The sequence below is a fragment of the Bactrocera oleae genome, chromosome 5, assembly GCF_042242935.1.
Source record: "Bactrocera oleae isolate idBacOlea1 chromosome 5, idBacOlea1, whole genome shotgun sequence".
Classification (NCBI taxonomy): Eukaryota; Metazoa; Arthropoda; class Insecta; order Diptera; family Tephritidae; genus Bactrocera; species Bactrocera oleae.
In genome coordinates, this window is record NC_091539.1 from 29,349,576 (window position 1) to 29,374,867 (window position 25,292).

The 25,292-nt window shown below is 37.8% G+C and overlaps 2 protein-coding genes and 1 long non-coding RNA gene across 4 annotated transcripts; 2 read left to right on the forward strand and 1 right to left on the reverse strand.

Moving 5' to 3' along the window:
• The first annotated feature begins 335 nt into the window (after positions 1–335).
• On the forward strand, positions 336–980 carry LOC138857503 (uncharacterized). Its single transcript, XM_070110277.1, has one exon. It carries the CDS (start codon positions 336–338, stop codon positions 978–980), a length of 645 nt encoding a protein of 214 aa, XP_069966378.1.
• Positions 981–6,191: 5,211 nt separating this feature from the next.
• LOC138857441 (uncharacterized) lies at positions 6,192–9,665 on the forward strand. The gene is made up of 2 exons (XR_011396517.1): positions 6,192–9,038; positions 9,094–9,665. It is a non-coding gene; the product is annotated as an uncharacterized lncRNA (long non-coding RNA).
• A 2,265-nt stretch (positions 9,666–11,930) lies between these two features.
• LOC106623518 (RNA-binding protein 25) lies at positions 11,931–16,200 on the reverse strand. Of its 2 annotated transcripts, XM_014243063.3 has the most exons (10): positions 15,913–16,200; positions 15,723–15,852; positions 15,561–15,669; positions 14,655–15,503; positions 14,228–14,408; positions 14,046–14,155; positions 13,300–13,979; positions 12,824–13,230; positions 12,682–12,766; positions 11,931–12,563 (listed from the first exon to the last, which is right to left on the reverse strand). In XM_014243063.3, the coding sequence occupies exons 1-10, from the start codon at positions 15,973–15,975 to the stop codon at positions 12,505–12,507; spliced, it is 2,673 nt and encodes an 890-aa protein (XP_014098538.1). In that variant the 5' UTR covers positions 15,976–16,200; the 3' UTR covers positions 11,931–12,504. The 2 variants fall into 2 exon arrangements, with proteins under 2 accessions (XP_014098538.1, XP_014098539.1); XM_014243064.3 differs by lacking the exon at positions 11,931–12,563 and having other exon boundaries at positions 12,585–12,766.
• Between the last annotated feature and the right edge of the window lie 9,092 nt (positions 16,201–25,292).

Here is a 25,292-nt window from a genome sequence, read left to right on the forward strand (position 1 = left end):
ACCCGAAGCGGAACCCAAATAGCTATTGTATGTCTGCGCGCGCAGGATGCCAAGACTGCGCTTAAAGTAGGCAAAATTAAAGTAGGGTGGTCCGTCTGCCGCCTCCGGGAATACTCCCCTATTCCCCGTTGCTATAGGTGCTTTCACCTAGGGCACATGGCACGCAAATGCTGCAACCCAATAGACAGATCGTCCCTATGCACACGTTGTGGAGCCGGTGGACATGTAGCGAAGTCATGCACCAATGATCCTAGTTGCATGTTTTGCAAAGGAGCACACACAGTTTTGAGTACGACTTGCCCTAAGTACCTGGAAATGTTAAAGGCGTTAGGGAAATGAGGATACTACAGCTGAATTTAAACCATTGCGCTGCAGCACAAGATCTGCTCGAACAGACAGTATTTGAAAATAACATTGATGTCGCCTTACTTAGCGAGCAATACTCCCAGCGTTCGGAAAGCACATGGGCCACAGACATATCCGGCAAGGCTGCAATATGGTCTTGTAAAGGTCAACCTTTTATATCTTGTTCCAAAGATCATAACTGTTACACATGGGCAAATATACGTGGCATATACTTTGTTAGCTGCTATGCTCCTCCCAGCGTCTTAATCAAAGGCTTCGAAGACTTCCTCCTGGAGCTTGCTCTAGAAACCAGAGGCAAATCGCCAGTCATAATCGCAGGCGACTTCAATGCGTGGTCAACTGCTTGGGGTAGCAGGCACACAAACTATCGTGGTCGTTTGCTACTGGAATTCCTAAGTCAAACGAACCTTACAATAATGAACAGCGGAACGCAAAATACCTTTCAAAAAGGAAACAAAGGCTCCATAATCGATCTCATGTTTGCAAACGATGCTCTAAGCAGGCACATTAAGTGGACGGTGTCGGATATATTCACAAATAGTGACCACATGGCTATTATTGCTAATGTTTCGTTTTCCGGAGAGACGGAACCCCGCAGCAAGGGCACCTGCTAAAAACGAAGCTGGAAACAAAAGGAGTTTGATGCCGACCTTTTTGAGATAGTCTGGAGCTCTGCAAATACACCAGGCGAGGACGCCACCGACTTGGTGTCTGCAGTGCGGAAAGAACTGGTCACAGCATGCGACTCAACTATGCGCAGAACAGTACACCACAACAAACGAAAGCCCGTCTATTGGTGGAATGAAGAAATAGCAACGCTCAGAAAGCTCTGTAATGCAGCTAGACGCCGTCTGCAGCGTAACCAAGGCGGGGGAAATTCAAACACTCTCAGGGAAATTTTTAAAAGACAAAAGAAGCTTTTAAAGTCGGCCATTGCCCGCTTTGAAAAGATCTGTGAGGAAGCAAATGTCGACCCCTGGGGTACGGCGTACAAAATAAGCATGTCAAAATTCAAGAATAAGACACAACAACCCAAAATCGCATATTTTATGAAGAATATCGTGGAGACATTATTCCCTAAACATCATCCGATTACCTATTGTAAACCACAAACCGAAGTTGTAGAGCCACCGCTACTAGTTAGTGAAGAAGAAGTATTGGCCATAGCGGGAAAAATTAAAATCAGCAAGGCGCCTGGTATAGACGGCATACCAAATAGAGCCTTAAAGGAAGCCATAACTTTAAAACCAAATGTGTTCGTAAAAATGTACAATGCATGCTTAAAAGACGAAATATTCCCCGACCCATGGAAAGTTCAGCGATTGGTTCTACTACCTAAACCAAATCAGCCTCCGGAGGAAGCCTCATCATATCGACCTCTGTGCATGCTTGACACGATTGGCAAAGTGTACGAAAGCATAGTAAGAAACCGCTTGGAGTTAGCAATCCAGAAAGCCGGCGGATTATCAGAAAGACAATACGGCTTTATAAAAAAGAGGTCCACTATTGACGCACTAAACAATGTCGTTGGCACCGCGAAATGCGCAGTAAGTGGAAAAAGATGGAAAAGCGGGACTAAAAAATACTGCGCCCTGATCACCCTGGATGTGAAGAATGCCTTCAACTCAGCAAAATGGGCAAACATAATCTAAGCTCTGCATGAGATACGCGCTCCTCAATATCTGGTAAACATTATTAGAAGTTATTTTGAAAACAGTCCAAAGTCCACTTGATGGAGCCTGCAGTGAAGAGCTGTTTTGCGATTATCCAATCTAAGAGAGATAGCTTTCGTTCGACCATAGGTCGGATCTGGTCTTCTCGAATTGTCTCCGGGAAATGCGCAAGCAGCCCTATAGGTCCCATCTGATCTTTTAATTGCTAATACTGTGTCCGTCTTGCCGCTAACCAGAGCCTTATGCAGCCTTACTGCGACTGTCGTTGAGTAGACGCTTTCCCAGAACTTTATGAAGCTCTTCTGCTTTGTTGTCGTAATCTCTTTATTGTAGGCAGTTAGGCTACACCCGTAGTCCTCCCAGTTCCCGATACGCTTAGCCTTGTTAAATAGTTTGCGTGCCGTTTTCCTTAGTTAGAGAGCTTACTAGACCACCAGGAGCAGCTGCGGCTCTTGGTGGTCGTCATTAAGGGACAGCTGCTGCGATATGCCTCTATAATGGATTGGTTAAGCGCAGACAATCTGCTCTCCAATCCAGAAGCCGTTGCACTAGTATCTAGCTTCATACTAATATTAGTTTCGAGCGAGGCTCTAAAAGTGGCTCAGTACGAATTCTTAGGGATACGCTTGGGAGGGAGTTGTTTGACCTCTATCCCCAGTGCGAATCTTATGATACGGTGATCCGACGTGGAGGTTTCCGATTACACCCTCCATTGTGAGATCAGCGCTGCCATAGACTCGTTACTGAGAGTGATGTCCAGCACCTCCCTTCTAACACTAGTAACAAAGGTGGGCTTGCACCCCACTTTCGCACCTGGGGAGGAATATCGTCCCCCCTTTTTGCGCAGAGGATGGCGCCATTCCAGCCTGCCAGCTTGGAAGCGCTCTCAATCAGCCAGCCAGCAGATCTTTCATTCTTGCAGTAAACCTGCAGCATGCCTCCTTTAAAATATACCACATTAAAGGAGGCTTTGCATCCAGACCCTCTGAACACCTCTTCCATGAGTAGGTCTTGGAGCACGGTGAGCTCCTCCGACCCCAGCGTCTCAGCCGGGTAGTTCAGAGGCAGCACAGCCATGCGAATGCCTTTGAGAGCGTCCGCATATCTGCGCTGTCCCTCCACTGCCCGTGGGGGTTCGGCGCGAAGTGGTAGCCATCGGACATCTGTGCAAGGTTGCCCCTCTGCCGTTTGAAGTTAGGCGGCTCCTGCGGCGTCAGCTGCCCGCCTTTCCGCTTCGCGGCTTGGGTGGTCGGGGGCGCTGCCGTTTCGCAACCCCGCCCTGCGGTCTGAGTTGCGTTTACTGGCGTTGGCCTCGAGTACCGCCACTTTGTTTACTATTAGCGGCGGTCTTATCACCCATCCGCTTTTCTGAAGCAGGGGGTCTCTGTCGCCTCTCACCCTATTTCGTGCTAATTTTTCGGCCTCCTCCGGAGTTCATCCCTCCTAAAGGTGCCTCAGGTACCATTTCAGGCTGGCACCGCTCATGCCCAGGACACCCAGTTGGTGGGGTTGTCTGCCTCCCCTCTTCCCTCTCCGTTTGCGAGCACCTCCGATGGACGCCCGTCGAGACTCCTCTGAATCCGAGCAGTTGTTCCTGCTAGAGAGAGTCTTTGTGGGGTTCGCTTTGTTGGTAAATTACAAGGCATTAATGTGTAAATAATTATTGTTCGTTTTTATTTTTGTCCCGGCAGCTTGTATTGATGGCGTTTGGAATGGTTCAAGGGCGTCATATTTAATACAAGTACTTACTATTTGACGAGATATCTTCATGAAATTTAGAACAAATTATTGTCTAAAGCAATAATGGAATCCCCAAAGAAATTGTTCAGATCGGATCACTATAACATATAGCTGTCATACAAACTGAACGATCGGAATCAAGTGCTTGCATAGAAAACTTTTTCATTTGACGAGATATCTTCACGAAATTTTGAACGGATCATTATCTAAGGCAATAATGAAATCTCCGAAGAAATTTTTCTGATCGGGTCAGTATAGCATATAGCTGCCATACAAATCGAACAATCGAAATCAAGGCCTTGCATGGAAAACTTTTTTATTGGACGAGATGTCTTCACGAAATTTGGAACGGATCATTATCTAAGACAATAATAGAGTCTCCGAAGAAATTGTTCAGGTCGATACTAATCACTATAGCATATTGCTATCATACAAGCTGAATGATCGGAATCAAGTTCTTCTAGGAACCTTTTGTAATTGTGAAGGGTATTTTAGCTTCGGGAAAACCGAAGTTAACGTTTTTTCTTGAGTTATTTAATTTAGTTATTCCATTACATTAGCTAGGGAAGTTTTGTTGGTCTATATGTGTTTTCTCTCTTCCATTCTTTGCAAAAACCGGTTGGTATTCGCTATATGGTTTTGTAAGCAATGTACACATGTGGGTAAATTGTCTCTAGATTCAGTTCATTGAGCAGTTGGATACATTAAATTACATTTTACGCGTTTACATATACAAATGGTTTTTTGCAATAAGTTTTGGTGTGCCCAAATTTCTGATATCGATAGGAGTAAACAATGTCATTACTTTGGCGATACGTTTATTACTTTACAAGTATGTCCTAATAAAGTGATATTATCAACTATTTCTTCTAATGCTGTGGAGAAGTGAATAACTTTTATGACGCTATATACGGTCGCTCCTGTTTAAGTAAATAAGTGTGAAAACACACCTTATCACTGTTTAAATGTTTTAGTTTTTTGTATGAGTCAATATTTATTTATTTATTTAATACACGTGCGCCAATCGGCATTATACAATAGTAATAATTATATAAAATGGTAATAAAGGGGAAAAGAAAAATATTGATTAAAATTAATTTAAGTTAATATTAAGTGCAAGAACACAAAATGGGTGGGGTTTAGTTTAGCATCCCACGATTTCAGGGTTAAGAGGGGTATGGTTGGATAGAGGAGATTCTCCAGATCACGAATATATATAGTTATTGCCGCCGGCAATAATTGATTAATATCCATTCACAACTTTGAAGAAGAATATTAAGTCGGCTACTTGACGACGAGCTTGCAACGACTCAATCTTAAAATGATTGGAGATGTCACTACTTGAACCATATCCTCCAGGGAGTCCGTAACGGTATCCCAGGGTCTTGCAGAGCTTCAATTGCACTTTCTCAATACTTTTTATCGAGGTATCAGTGAACGGTGACCAGATAGCCGAACCATACTCCGAGTTTGGTTTTAAAAAGTCCTTGCTGGTTCTTGTTAGAGAGCCAAGAACTTTGAAAGCCTGAAGGGTAATATTGTCGATATGTTTGTTGAACATCAAATTGTTGTCTATAATTATACCCAGGTCCTTAAAGTTATCAGCTTCTTTTATTATCTCGTTGTTCAGATTGTAGTTGACTGGTGTACGAAATTGTGATCTGGAGAAAGAAACCGCACAGTATTTTTTGATGTTTAAATCAAGTTTATTCACTTGGCACCAAGTCGATAATCTATCAATGTCCCTCTGAAGTGCTTGAGTGTCTTTGCTCGTCGGTTATCGTTCTGAAGATCTTAAGGTCGTCTGCATAAAAAAGAGCTGGACCTAAATGTGAACCCTGAGGCACTCCAGATGTGACATCATACTTAAATGAAATATGCCTATCAACCTTGACTTGTAATTTTCTTCCCGTCAAGTGTGAGTGTATGCAGCATAAAGCGTCACCAGAACCGTTGTTTAGAGCTTGGAGTGTGTAATTTACATAAATAAACAAGTTCGATATGGTGGACCTCCCACCTACAAAGCCATGCTGCTTACTGGTGATGATATTGCAGATAAAAGCAGTAAGTTGTGGTAGGACTATTATTTATCATAACTCGACTTTGTCCATCATTTAGCGATTTATGTCTGAAATCTTTTTTAGCAATTACACTTGAAATATAGTTTATCATTTCGCTTATGTTATAAACCCAGGAATGAATAACGGCGGTGGCTTTGGAGCATTCAGCACTTCTGTTTCATTCACTGACACATACTCACCAGCGTCCAGCAAGGTATCGTCATCATCACTTATGTTGTCGAATCTATTTGGGTGTATGAGAATTTGTTTTTTTTTCATGAAGTTTAGCGGACTCCATGTTTGCACGTTTTCCACTTTTTACTGAAATGTTTTGCCACTTTTCTCCCGATGAACATCAACACAGTCAATTATATGTCTAAAAATTTTTAATTTTTATTTTCGAAATGCAGCTCAATTGGGTCGTTCTATGGCTAAGGGAGTAGGGGAGTTGAAATCAATGCAGCGGATACTGAAAAATTATCTTGGACTTACAGCCTACAAGAAACAGCGAGTACATGGCCTAACTATGGCTCAAAAAGCAGAGAGCTACTACGTTGGCACGACGGGGACGAAATTTTATTTTCGAATGAAAAAATATTTTTTTTGCCAGATAGTCACAATCAACAAAATAATCGTGTATATGCAATAAGTCTGGCAGATGCCAAAATGTTTTCAAAGTATTGGTCTAGCGGGCAACTTTGAACGTTTTACAACAAATTATGAACGTGAGTTCAGGGACCTAAAAAAATCAGTTGTGAGTGAAATCAAGGACTTAAGAAAAGAGGTAAGCAAATTGTCAGAACAAAACGTCTCGCTATCAAATCAATGTTCTGCCCTGGATGACAAACTTACATCAGTTGAAGACAAGCTAAACGTAGATATGAGGCTGCCTACCAGCCAGGAAGAGTTTTTCACTGAACTGTCGGAACGAAAACGCCGTGAAACCAACGTGATTGCCCTAAATATTTCTGAGTCTGATAAAGCTGCTGGAAATGACCGTTTAGAGGATGACAGAACAAAGTTAGTTACAGCTTTGCCTCCCAGTCTCAAGGCCACTGAACTCAAGTTACGTAGACTGGGTCGTCCTACACCTGGACGTACACGTCCACTTCACATTGCCACCCGCTCAGCAGCCGATGCACTTTCCATTATCAAATACAGACCAACAGACGAAAACTCAGGTTTTATTTTCAAGACTGATCTAACTCCCTCTCAACAACTTTATCTGAAAAATTTGCGTCAAGAGCTTGATTCAATCGTGAAGAGTGGTGATGACAGTAACACAATTAAATATATCCATGGTGTCCTAAGAATCGTTAAAAGAAATTTTCGTCCGCTCAACGAGCAAGAAGAAAGTATCTTACGTCCACCTGTGCTACCAGAACGTCAGAGGTCTGCGTACAAAACTCTCAACATTTCAAACAGCATTCGCGGCTAACCAGTACGACGTTGTATGTATTTCGGAATCCTGGCTTCACTCATCCATATGTGATGGTGAAGTCATTGATTCAACATATAGTATTTTCCGTAAAGACCGTGTTTCTATCATCAACGAGCAGGTGCGTGGTGGTGGTGTCTTCATCGCCTGTAAACGTAGTCTCCATACAGAACAAATTGCAATAACAAACAATGATTTAGAGCAAATATTCATCCGTGTTCATTTATAATGGACAAATACCAAAACTCTAACGTCATGATTGTCGGCGACTTCAATATTCCCAGCAGCTTGCCTCGTGTCGAATGTGAAAAGCAACTTTATGATGGCTTTGCCTCATTAAACTGCACTCAACAAAATTACATTCAAAATGCCTGGAGCTCAACACTTGACCTTTGTTTCAGTGACATTGACTCTTCTCCGGACCACGCAATTGCTCTTGTCCCGGAAGATAAGTACCATCCTGCTATCGACGTCTTGCTAAATTTTCGGCCGGGGTTGACGCTAGATAATTCCTTATCACACGTATTTAAAAAGGCTAACTACGCAGCCCTTAATACCTCTCTCCTAAGAACGAACTGGATTGACCTCTACAAACTCGAGACTATTGACAGTAAGTTGGACTTTCTCTATGGAAAAATCTTTGAAGGTGTAAACCAGTTTGTTCCAGTACACGTACACAAGCCAAGTAACTATCCATCTTGGTTCTCACATGATCTCATTTACAAAGTCAAACAGAAGAAATCTGCACACCTGATATATAAAATTCGGAAAACTAAGCCAAATTATTTACGATTCAGCAGGTTAAGATTGGAATGCAAAAAGTTAAGTATCGAATGCTACAAAAGTTATGTCGACAAGGTAGAGGACAAACTGCAATCGGAGATCAAAGCATTCTGGAATTTTATCAAGGACAAAAACCGTTGCACCGGTGACATACCATCTTCCGTAGCCTGGAATGACCGCTCAGCAGATACGGGACCAGGTATCACCTCTTTGCGTCCTTCTTCCACAGCATCTACGCGCCATCGAATAGCAACGACCCAGGTATTGCAACCTTCAATCCTGGTACACAGCGCACACACTTGGATGCCCTGACAGTGACCTACGATGCATTACTCAAAGAACTCCTTGCTCTCGACCCCAGCAAAGGTGCAGGCCCCGATGGTTTACCTAACATATTCATCAAAAACTGTGCAGTAGGCCTATGTGAGCCTTTGACACATATATTTGGCGAATCTCTTCACCATGGTACCTTCCCGACCTACTGGAAACTGTCATACATCTCACCGATTCATAAAGAGGGGCCCAAGACCTTGGATACCAACTACCGTCCTATCTGCACACAGTCTGCACTTGCAAAACTATTTGAGAGGTTAGTGTTTCCACAGATACGTCAGGCATTTGAAAACATCATAACAACCAAACAACATGGCTTTACTAGTGGCAGATCCACCACTACCAATTTGTTCATATACGTCGACAAACTGCTGAACTCCATGAATTCCGGCAACTGTACACACAGCATTTACACAGACTTCAGCAAGGCTTTCGACCGTGTTGACTACGAAATACTTTTAGATAAGCTAAGTAAATATGGTGTGGCTGGACGTGCATTAGCTTGGATACGTACATACCTCACAGGCAGACGCTTGCAAGTCAGAGTAGATGGCCACTTATCCAGTGAATATGAAGTAATCTCTGGTGTGCCACAAGGATCTCACCTTGGTCCTGTACTGTTTAACATCTTCGTCAACGGCATTGGTAATAACTTTGCTTCTGATTTCCTTCTGTATGCTGATGACCTCAAAATATTTAGACCGATTACTTGTGAGACAGACATCATAATCTTGCAACAAGACATAAATATCCTCAGTGGCTGGTGTCGAGTGAACAAGCTGGATCTCAACGTAAACAAATGTGCGGCCGTATCTTTCGCTCGCTCACACTCACCGATCCGCACGAGCTACAAACTTGATGGGCTTGAGATAGCGGAGGTCGAGAACATAAAAGACTTAGGTATCATTGTTGATAATAAGCTCACCTTCTCACACCACGCAGACAAAATTACATCAAAGGCGTTCAAAGCCCTTGGATTTATACTGAGGAGTGGTAAAGATTTCAAAAACCCTTGGATACTCATTAGACTATTCAAGTCACTTGTACTATCAATTTTGGAATATGGTTCGGTAATCTGGTCTCCCTACACTAACACGACAATATATTATTTTCCAGATATTACACTAATATACCCTAGCCACTTTTGTATAATACTTTATTTCTTTATTATATCTATGTATATTGCCGATTCGCGTTTAAATAAATAAATATCAATAAAGGAAAAGTTGCTGCTCCTTTTCATCGATAAAGGAGTCAGAATTGACACAAATTTTTATATATAGAAGTTGTATGGTACCGAATATTTTTGCTTTCGACAAGATTCTGCTCCGTCACACCAAACAAAACGCACTCAAGACTGGTGTAATCAAAATTTACCCGATTTTATATCAAATAAAGAATGGCCTGCTGCGTCGCCAGATCTTAATCCTCTTTACTTCTGCGTATGGGGATATATGCTCAGTAAAATCGGTGTTAGGAAGAGGAAAGATTTGAACTAACTCCACAATATTTGAAGTATTCTTTATCTAATAAAAAAAAACATGAAGTTCTATTAATTTCTTTCTTTTTTATTAAACTTTGTTGTGGTGATACTTATTTTGGGTCTGTGTATATATACATATAACAGTACATTTGCCTGTCAACATTTACACAATATATTAGCTTACAATTATTGAATAATCCTGAAAAACAAAATACGTACAAAACCAAACAATAACAGAACAGCACGACACGGCATTCACACATTTTTACATATGCCAAAAGCACACAGCATTATCAAAGTAATACTGAACTTATTCAAATTTATTTTCATCCTCTCCTATGAGCAGGTGAGTAAAATCAAATTGTTAGTTTAACCTCGAGAGATTCATAAATTGCCGTCACATATAAGTGTAGAAATACTTTTTTTTTTTGTTTGTGTAGGAATGACTTAGTAATTTTTTATATGAGTATGAGTACGTATTTGCACCAATCACTGGTATATACTCCGAAATCACTTAAGCCAAATCAACCAAACTTGTTCAGAACAAAGCTTTTCATTACCTCTACTGAAAGTGTAAGGGTGAAAACGGTTTATTTCCCCGCCCACTTCCCATATAATGGTTACGTTGAAAACTACTAAAGGTGATATAACTCAATAACTAAATCCGACAGACAACTAATTTTACATCCGGGATAGTACAAGAGCTTTATAAGAGCCGATGTCAAAATTGGACTATAGGCGCGGCCCCCCCCCCCCCCCCACCTTTAAATGAAATCACATACATATGTATCTCCCGACTTACTCAACCAAATTCGGTGGGTAACATTATCCTGACATTCCAGTGCAAGAATAGGCGCAATCGAACAAAAACCACGCCTACTTCTTATATAACACCACTTTAAATTCCATCTGATTCTTTCCCTTTCCAGTATACAAATAAACAAATAGTGCCTTTACCTTTGTACCTGTCACCTTGCGGCTAAAAATTGTCAAAATCGGGCCAAAACAAAGCCCACAGACATAAATAATAACCGAAAATATCGGCAAAAGTCTGAGATATATTATTGAAGCTTAGAAAGAATCTGTTTGTCAAAAAAGGGTTAACTTTATTCTCCATATATACATATATTGACCGAGTTATGTAAGTTATCTTAATAAAATTGAGTGAGCGTGTTTTTCTAACAATGGTGCATCTTTATGCATAAAATGAATAAAATCGGGTCAAAAATTGCTCTAGTCTCCATATAACTAATATCAAGACTTTCAAACATACTGTTTATTTCACTCCATGTATGTATATTGGTCATGGAATGTGAAGTACCGTAATGAAACTCTAAAAGCATCTATTTCTGTTAACAATATGTGGTATTGCCAAAAATAGATAAAATTCGTGTCAATACCATTATCTCTTATATACCTTATATAAGATTTTCAAACTTCCAGGTGGCTTTATATTTTAGTAAAATTAACTGAATGTATAATATTGGATATACATATATAGTTTACTACCGAAAATGTATGAATTTAGTATACGAATTACCCCAATTGACATATACTACATATAATGATGTTTGTTGTTCTAACAACTCATATGCAGGTCAATTTCTGCGTTATTTATTTATAAATTTGCTTGAAAATATGTTCTCGAGTATACTTGAGCAATGCTCAATTTGAACTCAAAATTTTTGGATTTTCATTCCCGATTTTGCGATTAGAAAATATACTTTTATTTTTGCGATTAAACATTTAATTTTCATTTTTTAATCCCGATGTTGGGATTAAAAATTAGATTTTTAATTTTGCAAATTGTATTTTTTAATTTGAATGAAGTACGCATACGCGAAAAAAACTTCAATTTTAAAACACTTTCCTTTTTATTTTTGAATCCGGTAATTGGAATTAAAATTTTTTTTTTAATTTTAAGATGGTCAAAATTTTAAATTTTTAATCCGGTATGTAGAATTAAAAATTTTTTATATTTTTTTTCCATCCGATATGTAGGGTTAAAATTTTTTAAGCCTGTATTTGGGATATATTAATGAAACAACATTGAATTTGAATTAAATTGGTGTAGACGTTTGTCCAACCCTTAAATTTCTGATATTAGGACTTCCGATCCTTTGGCAGACGTTTTCTACATCAACGCAATATATTAAATTTAGCCTCTTCGATTGAGATGATTTTAATATAATTGGATCCGGGTCGGTTCCGGTTATGTAGACCCGACTGCCGTGGGAACGGTGTATGAAGATAGATGTGTACAATGTAACAGGTAACTAATACATCTTCGTATCTTTTGGTACTGAATGACTTCGCTAAGTAATTAATAATATCTACTATGTACATATGGAGTATATACTAAATATTGAGCAATGTTATATGTTTACAATTTTCTATATGTTGTTCTCTGAGCATTGTTGATAGATTCCCACAAGTTCTACACGATAATACTGACACGGACTTCACTGGCAACTTAAGTCAGGTAAAGCTAAGATAACTTCTGGGTTAACATCTCTGGTGTAAGTTGTAAAGATCGAAATGAATTTGGTAGTTTGAGTATAAATATTACCGATATGTACCATCACTAGGTATTTCAGTAACCTCCTTTCGTTGTTGGGAGTGCAAAAGTTATGGTTCATTTGTATCAGGAAGTAATAAAGGAATCTGGTAATTAAAATTCCGTTTAACTAAAAAAAATCCAATAAAGCTATGAGTATTATATCTAATAACCAATACGTTTAATATCTGGTTTATTTTAATTTTATTTATATAAATATGCAACTTAATATTACACAAGTTATTTACCTATCCCAATTTTTTTTGCATCTACTTCATAAATTAGCAATCTCCACATTTTAACAACGAATACTTCTGCTTCTTCGTCTAGGACCTAAATACATATATATGTATGCATTAAAATATTTAAGATTCCATAAATATTACTTACCATTTGAACATCATCCAAAATGCTTTGGGGGGAACTTCCAGCAAGCACCTTAGAGCATATAAAATCCACAAGAGTCGGTTCGGGCTCCCCAATATATTCAATAATCTTTTTATTTATCCATGGTCGAATTTTTCGTTCCATAAGGTTGTTGTCGATTTCGTTACGATCGAGTTTATAATTAAACAAATCCTCCTTTTGTGTAGGAATCCTGTCAATAATGCTCTTTATGTGACGCCGTTTTTCATCATGTATCCTAGTATTATTTTCCTCCTTTTTGTTATTCACTGTTTCTTGACTGGCAGTATCATTCTTACCATGTTTTTTCGAATTAGATTTTCCAACATTTGAATTTTGACGGTCTGTCTGTGATGTACTTCCTCCACTTCTTGATTGATTGTCATCATAATCTATGTTAAAATAATACATTTTAATCTTTATTTGAATGCAAGAAATTGTCAAATGGCAAAATATGTTACCTAATGGAACCAATTTTCGTCTCTTTGAGTTATTTTCATCGTCTATATCCTCGTCAGCGTTAAAAACTCCTGTCGCCTCAATTTTTTTTTTTTTTGAGTTCGCACCTAAGTTAAGACTAATAACGGTTGCTTGTGTGGGCGGCGTAGTAGCATCTGTGTTCTGAGGTCTGGAATTGCTTACACTCTGTAAAGTACTAGATGGTGTAGAGCTGGTTGCCTGAGTATTCACGACAGGTACAAAATCCCGTGACTCAGAACCATGGCGACTGTAGTTGGTTTCTATATTCGACGTAGAATCTGCCCGAGACTCCGCATCATCGTTTGAAATTGACTCTACTGAATATGATTTTGCTAGAGCATTTAATTCTCCATCATCATTTGAATTAACATCAAGTAAGAGGCGTTTACTCTCAATTGATTGCAGTTTTTCTCTAATTCGCTCCTTCTCACGCTCTTTCCGTTGTATATTTTCCAAATTTACATCGATCAATATTTGAGGTTTATACAATTTTTCGTGCTCTTTCTTTGCCCTCTCATATTCTTGTGAAGGATTTTCATATTCTCCACTGAATATTTTATTTCGCAATTCTTCCAATTCTTCCTGTTCTTTATTGCGATCCTTCGCATCAAGATCTGCTTCTCGAACGCGATCTCCTAACCTTCTCTGGAGTTCTCGACCTCTGCAAAAGCACAGTAGATAGAAATTTTAGAAAATTTCTATAAAGTTAATATTTTTTACGTCTTACTTATAATATTTATGATCATCTCTTTCGTCATCATAGTCTTCCACAAATTCTTTAAGTCTTTTGGCTTCCTTCTCACGCTCTTCTAGTTTTATTTTATCCTTGATCCGAATCTTTAAATAACATATGGTAAGTAAATTTTTTTGGAAAATTTACACTTCATGCTCTTCGACATATTTGCAAACCTTTTCGTACTCTTTTGCCTTTCGTTTTTCTCTTAACTCCCAGTTTTTTAGTCTTTCTTGATAAGCTTCTTCCTTTTCTCTAGCTTTTTTTTCAGCTTTCTTACGTTCTCGTAGTTCTTCCTCAACTTCTTTCTCTCTGTGTAGATCTTTAATATTTTTTACAATTTTTTCTTCTCGTTCCCTATGGCGATAATTAAAATAAATGATTTTTCTATAATATAAAGTTGTTAAATATATAAATTACGCAAATTTAATGAAATTTACTTGAAAGGGAAAGCAGAAAATGTAATTATAGCAATGGGAATATTTTTATGTCTAATAAATTAATAATTATAATAGTGTCTTTCACACCATTTGTCGACCATGTCATTGTATTGAATGATATATATATTGTACATAGCGTTTGTTGACCCCTCTATATTTTTACCTTTCTCGTTCTCGTTCACGTTCTCTTTCTCGTTCCCTTTCACGCTCCTTTTCCCTTTCTCTTTCACGTTCACGTTCCCTTTCGCGTTCTTTTTCACGCTCCCGTTCACGTTCCCGCTCCCTTTCTCGCTCTCTTTCGCGTTCCCTGTATTCTCGGTCACGTTCTCTTTCTCGCGAACGAGATTTACTTCTTCTTCTTTTGCTTTCTCGTTCCTTTTCCTTTCTGTTGGGCGACATGCTGCTGGAGTGACGGTCCTTTCGACTTGTCACTCTTTCGACTTTATCAATTGGGACCTTTTTTTCCCCAGCATCCCAATCTTCTTCACTTATATCGTCTTTTATTACTTCAGAAGGTTTTCGTTCCTTTTCTCTTTCTTTTTCATATTCTCTATCCTTATCTTTCTCCTTTTCTCTCATTTTTTCCTTTTCCTTTTCTTTTCTGTGTTCATCGGCTTCTGCTCTTTTTCTGAATTTTCCGATTTCGCTACTGATCAAATTTCTCTTTTCCTCTTCTAGATTAGTTTCGTTAAGAACCTTGGTTATTTTATCTTCCGCCCGAGCCATTTTAGATTTATTTATTCTTCCTCCGAATACGTCACCACGAGAATTCGAATCAAATTCATCGAATTCATGTTTATGATCATCAAGAATTTTTCTCATTTGACTAAGAACATAATCATCTTCCGATTTCTCATCTACGGCAGAAACATTGATTCCATTTTTCAGTTCTTCTTCCTTGTAATTGTCTAAAAGAAGTTTATTTTTCGCATCAACTTTAGCCACAAGTTTCTTTCCATCTAATTCAAGTTCACTTAAAAGGCGCACAGCTCGCATACCCGCGTTAGGTCCGCTAATTATTTAAAAAATTTCGATTATAATCAGGATTTTATTACAATATAAGCCTTACTCATATTCACAAAAACCAAAAGTGGAAACTCGTTTCCAATTCACCACTACGCCACAAGCTGCCAATATTCTTTTGATTAACGCTTCAGGCACTCGTTCACTTATATTTCCTATAGTAAGAGTATTTCAATATAAATAACATATTGTTTTTTTCTATACGTACCCACGAACACCGTAATAATTGGTCCACGAAACTGGGGAACCGGATCAGGTATACGTTGGTAAACTGTGGGCTGGGAGCTGATAGTAGCAGAGCTTCTATAATTCCTTGCTGATGGTATAGGAGGCATCATCTACTCATCATATATTACAATTTTATATACAAAAACTTGAAACTTTGATATACAACTTACATGAGGAGGTGGTATAGTCGGATTCATATAAGGTGGTATAGGTGCGCGAGATGGATACGACATAATGTTTGGAATAATTTGTTAAACTTATTACTTCAATATTGTAGATGGAATTTTATAAACACCGTTGGTTCCTATGTAATTCAATTCAAAATCCGTTCAGTACAGTGTTGTTAAAAAATTTCTGAATTCAATTGTATTTTCACGCAAACATTTTTACAAAATTGAAAGATTTTGCCACACACTGCTTGCCTTCCTATTTCTATCAAATGATGGCGGACAAACTAAAAGATGCCACTTTATTAAAATAAAGGTAAGTAATAAAAAATTCTGGTACATAGCAGGTGCTGCCAGATTCATGGCTAAAATACTGCCAAAATAACAAAACAGTATACCATGATTCAATCATATAAGCTCATGTTTCTTTAGAGCGTTCTTCTTCAAAATGTCTTTAATCCTTAATGTCAAATAAATTTGTTTATGTTTCTCTTATTTTAATTCATAAAGTCATATACACTTTTCTATGTTTCTATCATGAATTTCTGGTTTTATTAATTTTTCACTTAAAAGACGTATTCTTAATGACAGGAATGTTTAAAAAATAAATTTTTAAATCATAAAGATTGTTTCTTCAGTGTTACCTATTAGAAAGAAGAATAATACGAAAATATTTATCATAATATGTTTAATAACGAAAAAAGAATGAAACGGAAAACAAGCAGAAATTAGCAAGAAAATATTAAAGCCTTACTGCAAACAGAGAACGTATTTGAAAAAGTTCACTTTCCGCTCACAGATTTGTAATCTACGCGTAAAAATAAGAGGATTTAAAAAAAAATTCAGTTTTGAGGCCTCCTTAGTTGGGGGACCTAAACTATACATTTACCGAAAATCCGAGCTGTGGCGAAAAATAAACGAACGCTCGCCGATTGTCACCGCTTCCCTTGCCGCTCTAACAGCTTTGCCCACAAATCATCGTAAATATGTATGTTTATATATGAGCATGCATACATATTGACGCAGATTTTTGCGAGTCACGGAAAGATATTTTAGAATTGTAAAAAATAATAATATTTTAGAATTGTAAAATATTTTAAATCGACAAAAGCTTTGTTGCCACTTTTTTCTGTTTTTTTTGGGCTTGTCACTTTTCCCTTCTAAAGGGAACATAAAAAGTTGTTCAATTTATGATTTCTAGCTTTTGCCATCGAGGCGAAAATACGCTTTTAGGCAAACGCATGATCGGGGAGATGTGTAAGGCGTTTGTTTTTATGAATGAAACGACTTAGCTTATTGCATGTGCGCAAGCGTTCATGAATGAAAATGTTGTTGTTGCCATACTGACTTTTGACGCTGCTCATGCTATTTGAGAGAATTGTGGTTTTTGTATAACAATGTTTGTATTTTCTATTGGCTCACATACATACATTTATACGCATATATATGTATATATAATATGTAGATTTGCGTATGCATTACTTATTTCGCAATGTCATACGCATATTTGTACATACATACTTACATATAGAGCAGTGCGCGCACATGTATTTATTGACAAGTTATAATATATTATTATATTATATAATATAATATATATAACATATTGATGTACATATGTACAATTTTTCATCATAAAAATTGTTTATATGGCAAAAAATAATCATGCATATGTAAAGTGGCATTTGTATTTTTTGTTCAAAGTATTTAATTTTTCTCTTTATGTTGGTAGATACGTATTTTGTCAGAGAACGTTGTTATAAATTCTCATTTCTGTTAAATAACAGCAAATACTACAGAAAATAATGAACTCCTTGATCCCAATTTTTCAGCTCTGTTAGCCGTCCAATCGAGCATCATACAAAATTCAATTTGTACCTTCTCGTTCTTCTAAGTTGATTGATTATATTAGTATATTGAGTATATAAGTATATATGTACTTGTATATACAAATTTACTTATTTCATGATGAATTTCTTAAAATCTATTGAAATATGTATAATAAAGTGAAGTTTGTACTATTAGCTAAATAATTAGTATATGTTTTATAAATAATATATTTTCTATATTTGATATTTATTTGCTTTGGTAGTTTAAAGTTTTGATATCATCTGAAACATATTGTATATAATTATGTGTGTATGCAAATAAATATCAAAGAACGCATAATATTTGTGAATTTGTCTACATGTAATATGTACACTTATTGTTTTATGCGAAATCTCCGTTGTCACTAACTACCAGTGGCAGAATTTTTCCTGGAGGGAAAAATTTCCTTTCAACATATTTTTCATATTGATATTATATCGTACAATCTTCTGAATTTGAATTAGAATTATTTGCTCTCTGGTTTTATGATAGTAGCGGACTCTTTGAATTTATCTATTTACTATATAAATTTGGCGTCAATATTTTATAATTACCGAACTATCATTTATACCCCCCATGGATCCGCCACTGCGGACAACCATGGCGAAGCTCATGTTTTTGTTTTTATGTCAAAGAGTCAATATGTCGATAAATTGACGACTGTTTGCGCGAGGACAAAGCGTCACAACATTATATTGTTGGTAGAAAATTCGAGTTGGGCCGAATAAATATAACGAACGCCTACAAATCATCGTAAATATGTATGTTTATATATGAGAATGCATACATATCGACACAGATTTTTGGGAGCAACGGAAAAATATTTCAGAATTGTGAAATATTTTAAATCGACAAAAGCTTTGTTGCCAGAATATTAATAATGAAACATTTAAACAAAACCGCTTCTAAAACTTTGCGGCCTTAATAAGTTTTCTTTACAGCCTTTGGTTCTTTACTATGCTTGTTTCCGTGCTATCTATCCTCAGCTCGTTAATTGGAGTAAATTCTGGTATATCAAAATTTTCGCACGAATAACTCCAAGTTTCTACAAAACATAAAATATCTGAAGATAATGTGAGCATGAAGACTCTGAACGTTATAGAATAAAATTTATGTCCTGATGTTCGGGAAATCATAAAATTGAAACTTGTTGCCAAAGCTTTATTTGTGTTCCTTCAGTTCCCTAAATATAGGATCCGATTCAGAAAATTTGTTAGGAGGAATAAAATGATGAATAGACCTTCTGCAGTAGTAGCTCGACTGCAAGCGACATATATTGAAGCTCTAGGCATTCTGGGCCGAGTATGAACTATAACTTTTTTATATGTGGCATCCTGACTTTTATGAATAGTTATTCCCTCAGCCGGAACAAATTGAAACTGATTTCTTTCAATTGAAATTTGTTCAGTTCTTTTATATTGAAAATATTTTAGAACTTTTTCAGTCGGTGTCTAAGAACTTTCTGAGGATGAGGCTTTTTTGATCGTGCTATCAAACCAACAGAAGGTTCCAAAAATTTAATACTCAGAATTGTTGGAAAAGAACAATGGAAATCAATTTTCATAAGTTGTCCAGCTGCCCCATTAACCAAGCCATCACACGTGTTTATATTCACTGTAATCATATATTTGGCGGAGGTTTTTAGTGTCAATTCATAGGGCAGTCTCTGCGTTTCAGAAGTTATGAAAATTTTAACTGTTTCCAAAATATTCTTATGTTCACTTTAGGATAGCTTCAGTTGGAATTCGACTGAGCTTAAGGGCACTGACATTATTTGTCTCTTCATTGGACCAAAATAAATGTATGGCATCATCGGAAACTTCCTCGAAATTATCTCGAAACAAAGAGTTTCTAACTGATCGGATCTTTGAACATAACGGTCTAAAATACCAGCTACGAATATTTCAGTCGAACCTGAAGGAAGGTTCTGAAGTTCCGCTCTAGGTTTCACCGTTCGAACACGTTCCTCAGGTCGAGAGGTATTTAGAAATATTTCTGCATTACTTGCTTCCGAAAGATGGAGCCCAATGCAGCAATATACTGCTTCTTGTGTAGATATTTCTGTGCCTGATATGAATTTGTGACCTATTTGTTTAAGTTTTTGCTTAACAGTATAATTTCCAGCATTTACCTCTGATATAGCTTCATTTAAGAGCCTAGAAATTCCCCTGTTAGACTTTTTAATATAATTCATTATATATGAACAGCAAGCATATGCATCCAGTATATATTGGATATCCATATTTTCTCTATGGAGTTCCAAAATAAGAGGATTATAAGTGTTAATAAAACGATCCTGTAATTTTCTTTTTAGAAAAATTTTGGGTTTTAATAAACTAGATCTAACAAATAGTTATCAAAAGACATATTTATTCTACTATCAGACAGGAAATGTTCAAAATCTCTTAAATTAAAAATGTCTTCTGTAGTCATATTTGAATTTATTTTTGTTTTGAATTTTGAAAAAGTTTTCCTTATGTCTTTCTGAATTTTGACCTGTTTCTGTAAGAGGTAACAGTATTTGCGTTGAAGGCATTGATGGATATGGTATACCAAAACGACAAACCTGTTGTCCTCTTATTTCACCAAAAATGCAGGCATTGTCTTTAAAAAGCTTGATAATTTGTCGATAGCGGTAGTCAAAATTTCTACGAATTAAGCTAATTCTATCTTGGGCTGTTTAACTGTTGGCTTCCTCTTCCGAAATATTTTTAGAATCAACAGTTTTATAGAGGATGACCAAAAGCTTGGGTTAGCAGCCCAAATTGGCGAATCATAGCGATTGCGTTTTCCTTCTGAGCTTCTCAGTGTGCAGGAGAGGGTCTAACGCCTTTCAAATCCTTGTAACCATCATCGTGTTGAATCAAGTTTTGAACAAAGTTTTCGTTTAATAGATTTTGGGCCGTATCTTGGTTGCGACCTGAAAACTTTCTAAGGCAAATGGATGTACTATTCTTAATTTGTAGCAGTTCTAATTTTTTGTAATCATAGAACCACTTTGGAATGGTACACGCTCTTCTGTCAAAACGGCGAATTTCAGAACGTATTATTTTGCTATATGTTTCAGAGCATGTACATTTTGGCCCAACGTATATTGTTCTAAATGACAACTCTTCTGAATTATTATCTTCAATTATGTCAACTGGTCTTTGCCCTTTACCTGGCGCTATGGCTAAACGGTTATAGTCCAAGTTTTCTAGAGGAATATTGTCCAAAAGAGTTTCTTGACCGCCTGGATTTAGCTCTGTAGGTAAAAGACCCGTGGGAATATTATTACCTGAGGGATTATCATTAGAAGTTGGTGCCGCATGAAAAGATTGAACCAAACGGAAATAATCTGCAGATGCAACAAACGGAACTTCATCTTGGTCATTAAATTCTGAAATCCAGTTCTCTAAGAATTGCAAAGCTTCCATAATCTTTGGGGGGCGTATGGTATCGATCATGTAATCATGATTGTATTCCAAACGCCTTCTTAAGTGAATTTGTATCACATGATGATGTCACAATATTGTTAACAGAAATTGGTATATTAACAACAGCACCTCCGAGAGAACTCTGACCTTGATATCCTAATCGACGAATTGTCATAAAAGGCCATCTAAGCATTATGAGACGTTCTTCAATTGTGGTTAAATCTTTCAAACAATCCGGTATTTCAGGAAAGTCTAGACCGTTAGCTAAACATATTTTTGGAACGTTCTTTTTAACAATCGCATTTTTGCAAGTAGCACAAAAATTGTAATATCCATCTTCCGAAAGAAATTTTTGCATTCGAAAAAAAGGGGGATGCAGCATTCGGGTGAACTTGCCCAATAGTTACGAAATTTAATTTACGAACTTGGTGTGAAAACCATAATCCGCCGAACCAAATACATATTTCAGTAGGGCACATATTTATATTTTGGAAATAAATGTTTTTGAAATCTGTTAAATTGTTACTATAACATTATTTTCTCTCGTTAAGCGGATTCGTTGGGACTGCCTTTCGTTTTCAATTTGCCTATTGACCGGGTTATCACTACGAAGACGAGGTTGACTTTGTCTAAGACGTCTCTGATTCAAAATTTTTTCCTTCATACCCCTCCTACTAAGCTGTCGACATTGTGTTTCTCTATCACGCTCCTCTCTCTCTATTTCAGGATTTCTTCTTGCATGTTCTCTTTGCATTTGATTACGAATGTGCTCTCGATTCCTATACTCAGGGTTATCTCATTTTCATTGAGATAATTCACATATTGGCCGATATATGCGGTATAAAGTCACCCGGAAGTTTAAATATCTTTATATTAGGTATATAAGGGATATAGGAAGTATTCAACCGAATCAAACAATTTTTTGACACAAACATGCTATTATCGAAAGTTTCATTTATTTACTATATTTTATTATATGAATTTCGATTATATATCTTACACATTGACCAATATTTTCGGTAAAAAGTCAACTTTAGGCACTGGAGTCCACAAATTCAGTACCTAGGGGCTTGAACAGTTTTGGTTCAATTTAGACAATTTTTGGTCACAAGATGGCATACTTTAAAAGCATTATTCACGCAAAGTTTCACCCCGATACAATCGGTGGTGTTATATGGGAATTAGGCGTGGTTGTAATCTGATTTTACCCATTTTCGCACTATAACTTAGAAATACGAAAATAATGTTATGTTTGGTTAAAATCAGTTAAGCAGATCCTAAGATCAGGGGTTTCACCTAAAAGTAGGCGGGACCACGCCCACTGTCTGAACGCGGTTCCTATAAAGTCATCTCATACCAATTCAGAGCTAAAACTTAATGGCTCTGGCGTGTTTGGTGCTTGATTTGTCGGGCTTTTAGTAGTTTTTAACAGTAGCGTTATATGGGAAGAGGACGGGGTTGTCTCCTCGTTTCATTTTCACACTGTAAGTATAGGTGCTAAAAACATTTGCTCTCAGTGAATTTTGTTATTATAGCTTTAGTGGCTTAGGAGATATGCTCATTAAACCTATTAGTTGGCGGGATCCCGCCCACTTTTTAAAAAATTTTAAACTGCGGATGCTCCTTCCCAAATTTTATCCTGTGTACCATATAACAGTCTTGTATCTTAATGTGGAGCTTAGTTATGACAATAACTACTACTACAACTTAGTGGTCCAATTGCGCCTTTCTGCAATACCAACCGTTTTACGGTACCAAGAAACATGTGTACCAATTTTTATAAAGATATCACAATTTCTACTCAAGTTACACAGATAGTCACCCGGATTTCAACTCGTCTCTTTATCCTGATCATTTATATATGTATATATAATTCGATTAGTTTGAGGTGATACAAATAACCGTTAGGTGAACAAAACTATCATACTCTGTAGCAACATGTTGCGAGAGTATAAAAAAGAATGGAGTTAAAGTTTTTCAAGTTAATAAACGACTGAACTGTTATATCTATATATTAAAGCGGACCATAGGTACTAGCGGATGGTCACTTTCTAATTGCTGATGTGCCACTGACACAGTTTAATTGTATAGTTTTTGTTTACTTAACCCTTATGTTAGTGACCGCGGTGTATTTGTGTGAATAGCTTAAAAAAAATTCAATATTTCATTTTAAGCTCTCAAATCCTCGTTTTTTAACATAAAAGAAAGCTGTTTGTGAGTTCATTTATTTTATTTGTATTCTACGTTGTTATTTTTTCTTTAAATTGTCACTGACTATTAATATTTGAAGAAACAATTTTTTTAGAAAAATAAACAAAATTATAATAATACTCAGATCGTGGTACCAGGTTGCTAAAAGACGTCGGTAAAGTTGGTTACTAACATAAGGGTTAATGTTACTAACATAATGGGTGCTTTGGGACATTGATGGTGTTAACTCCCTCACCTCTAAAAAGCGTCCGGACTTCGAGTATGCAGTGGTAAGGTGAATTATTTGACTTAACAATTTTATTGAAATTTTGTCTTTTTAGATTGCATTTTTCATTTTCATTTTTAAGTTAAGTCACCTCTAAATAGAAGTGTCCGTCTTCGAGTATACAGTAGTAAGATGATTTATTTGATTTAACAATTTTATTGAAATTTCCTCGTTTTAGTTAGCATTTTTCACTTTATTAAGTTAATATATATAATTCATTTATGCATAAAAAGCGCTAATTATTCGTTTCACTCACCTTTTTCACTTTAAAATAAAAACACGGCGTATACAAAAGGGTAACACGGGCGGAATGTCTCGTACGTCTCTTCGGTTTGATCGCTAACGAAAAAAGGAGCCGTTTTGTCCTCTGTTAGCCCCTTTTGAAGGTTGAGTTGTGTAGAGTTGTGTGATGTGATGTGTATGTGTGGGTGTCTGTGGGGTGTGATGTCTGCGTGGTGTGATGGTGTGTGTTAGTGGGTGGAGTCTTCTTGTGGATCGTGTTGGTGTGGTGTGTTGGCGCTCAGTGGCGCGTATGGAGGGGGGAGGCGTAACTCATTTAGCCATCCCGGCCCCCCTAGGCGAATTTTAGCCTAGCAATCGCTGTAGTTGCTGCAGCGTAGCAACAACACTGCTGAGGCCAGTGGAGCGGCGGTATGTTGGCCTGGGCTGCCGACGCCGCGTTGATGCCTCCTGTCGCCTTGGTCTGGAGGGAGGTGGAGCCGCCTGTCTTCGGGGGCGATCCTGATGGCTGCTCTGCTGCGATCTACGGCTTGGGGCGAGTTGTCGCCCGACGGTCCGCTTTGGGGTGCGGTGCAGCATGGTGTGATGCTGTCTATTGCACAGTTGGCACAGCGTAAACGACGTACACTCCTGTGTCGTGTGGAGCGTAGCCAAACAGTTTAGGCAGTGCCCGTGCGCTTGGGCAACCTGCTGACGTTGTGGTGGCTGCATGCTTCGGAAAATGCTGCAGTGTTGCAGCCGGTGTGTGCGTCGACACAGTGGGCATCGGCTGCGTTGCGGCACCGTTGCCGGTGCTGATGAAGGTGGTAGTGGTCGCGCGCCATTACGGGGAGCGGTTGCAGGGACGATTGCCGCTGCGGTTCGTGGTGGTGGAGCTGCCCCAGGGCGCGGCACATTCATGGCGGACCTCACAGCTGGCGTCGGTGTTGCTGCCATATCTACTTCCATATTGATCTGTATGAAGAAGTTGGAATGATTATACATTTGTGGCATGTAAATGTATGGCGAATGTGCCACGGTATGTGGCAGGAATGGATCGTCAATTTGATCGATCATTGCGGTTAGAATGGTTGGTTTATAACGGTTTTGTCGTTTGCGGGTTTATTGGTTAGTTATACGACTAATTCATTTGCGTCGCGGTAATATCAGCGGATTGTTTGTTATTTGCGGTTTTGTCATTAGATACGGTTGGCAGAAAACATAATTTCACGAGCGGTCTTGTCAGCGTTCCGCTTTGAGTACGGAGATCAACTACTCGTATATGACCGTCGAAACCGTAATATAGTTTTTCTATGCGGCCAAGCCGCCATTCTGTGGGGGGTAGACAATCATCGTGTATGATAACACAGTCTCCAAGCTGTGGTGCCTTTTCTGGAGTTTTC

What these genes read in the sequence shown, in the direction of transcription:
- LOC138857503 (XM_070110277.1), top strand. Translation starts at nt 336, where the DNA reads ATGAGGATACTACAGCTGAATTTAAACCATTGCGCTGCAGCACAAGAT.
- LOC106623518 (XM_014243063.3), bottom strand. Translation starts at nt 15,975, where the DNA reads ATGTCGTATCCATCTCGCGCACCTATACCACCTTATATGAATCCGACT. An exon ending in CGTGAACGAGAACGAGAAAG is followed by an intron (nt 14,409 to 14,654) that starts GTAAAAATATAG and finishes TTATCGCCATAG; the next exon opens with GGAACGAGAAGAAAAAATTG. An exon ending in TTTTGGATGATGTTCAAATG is followed by an intron (nt 12,767 to 12,823) that starts GTAAGTAATATT and finishes ATATGTATTTAG; the next exon opens with GTCCTAGACGAAGAAGCAGA.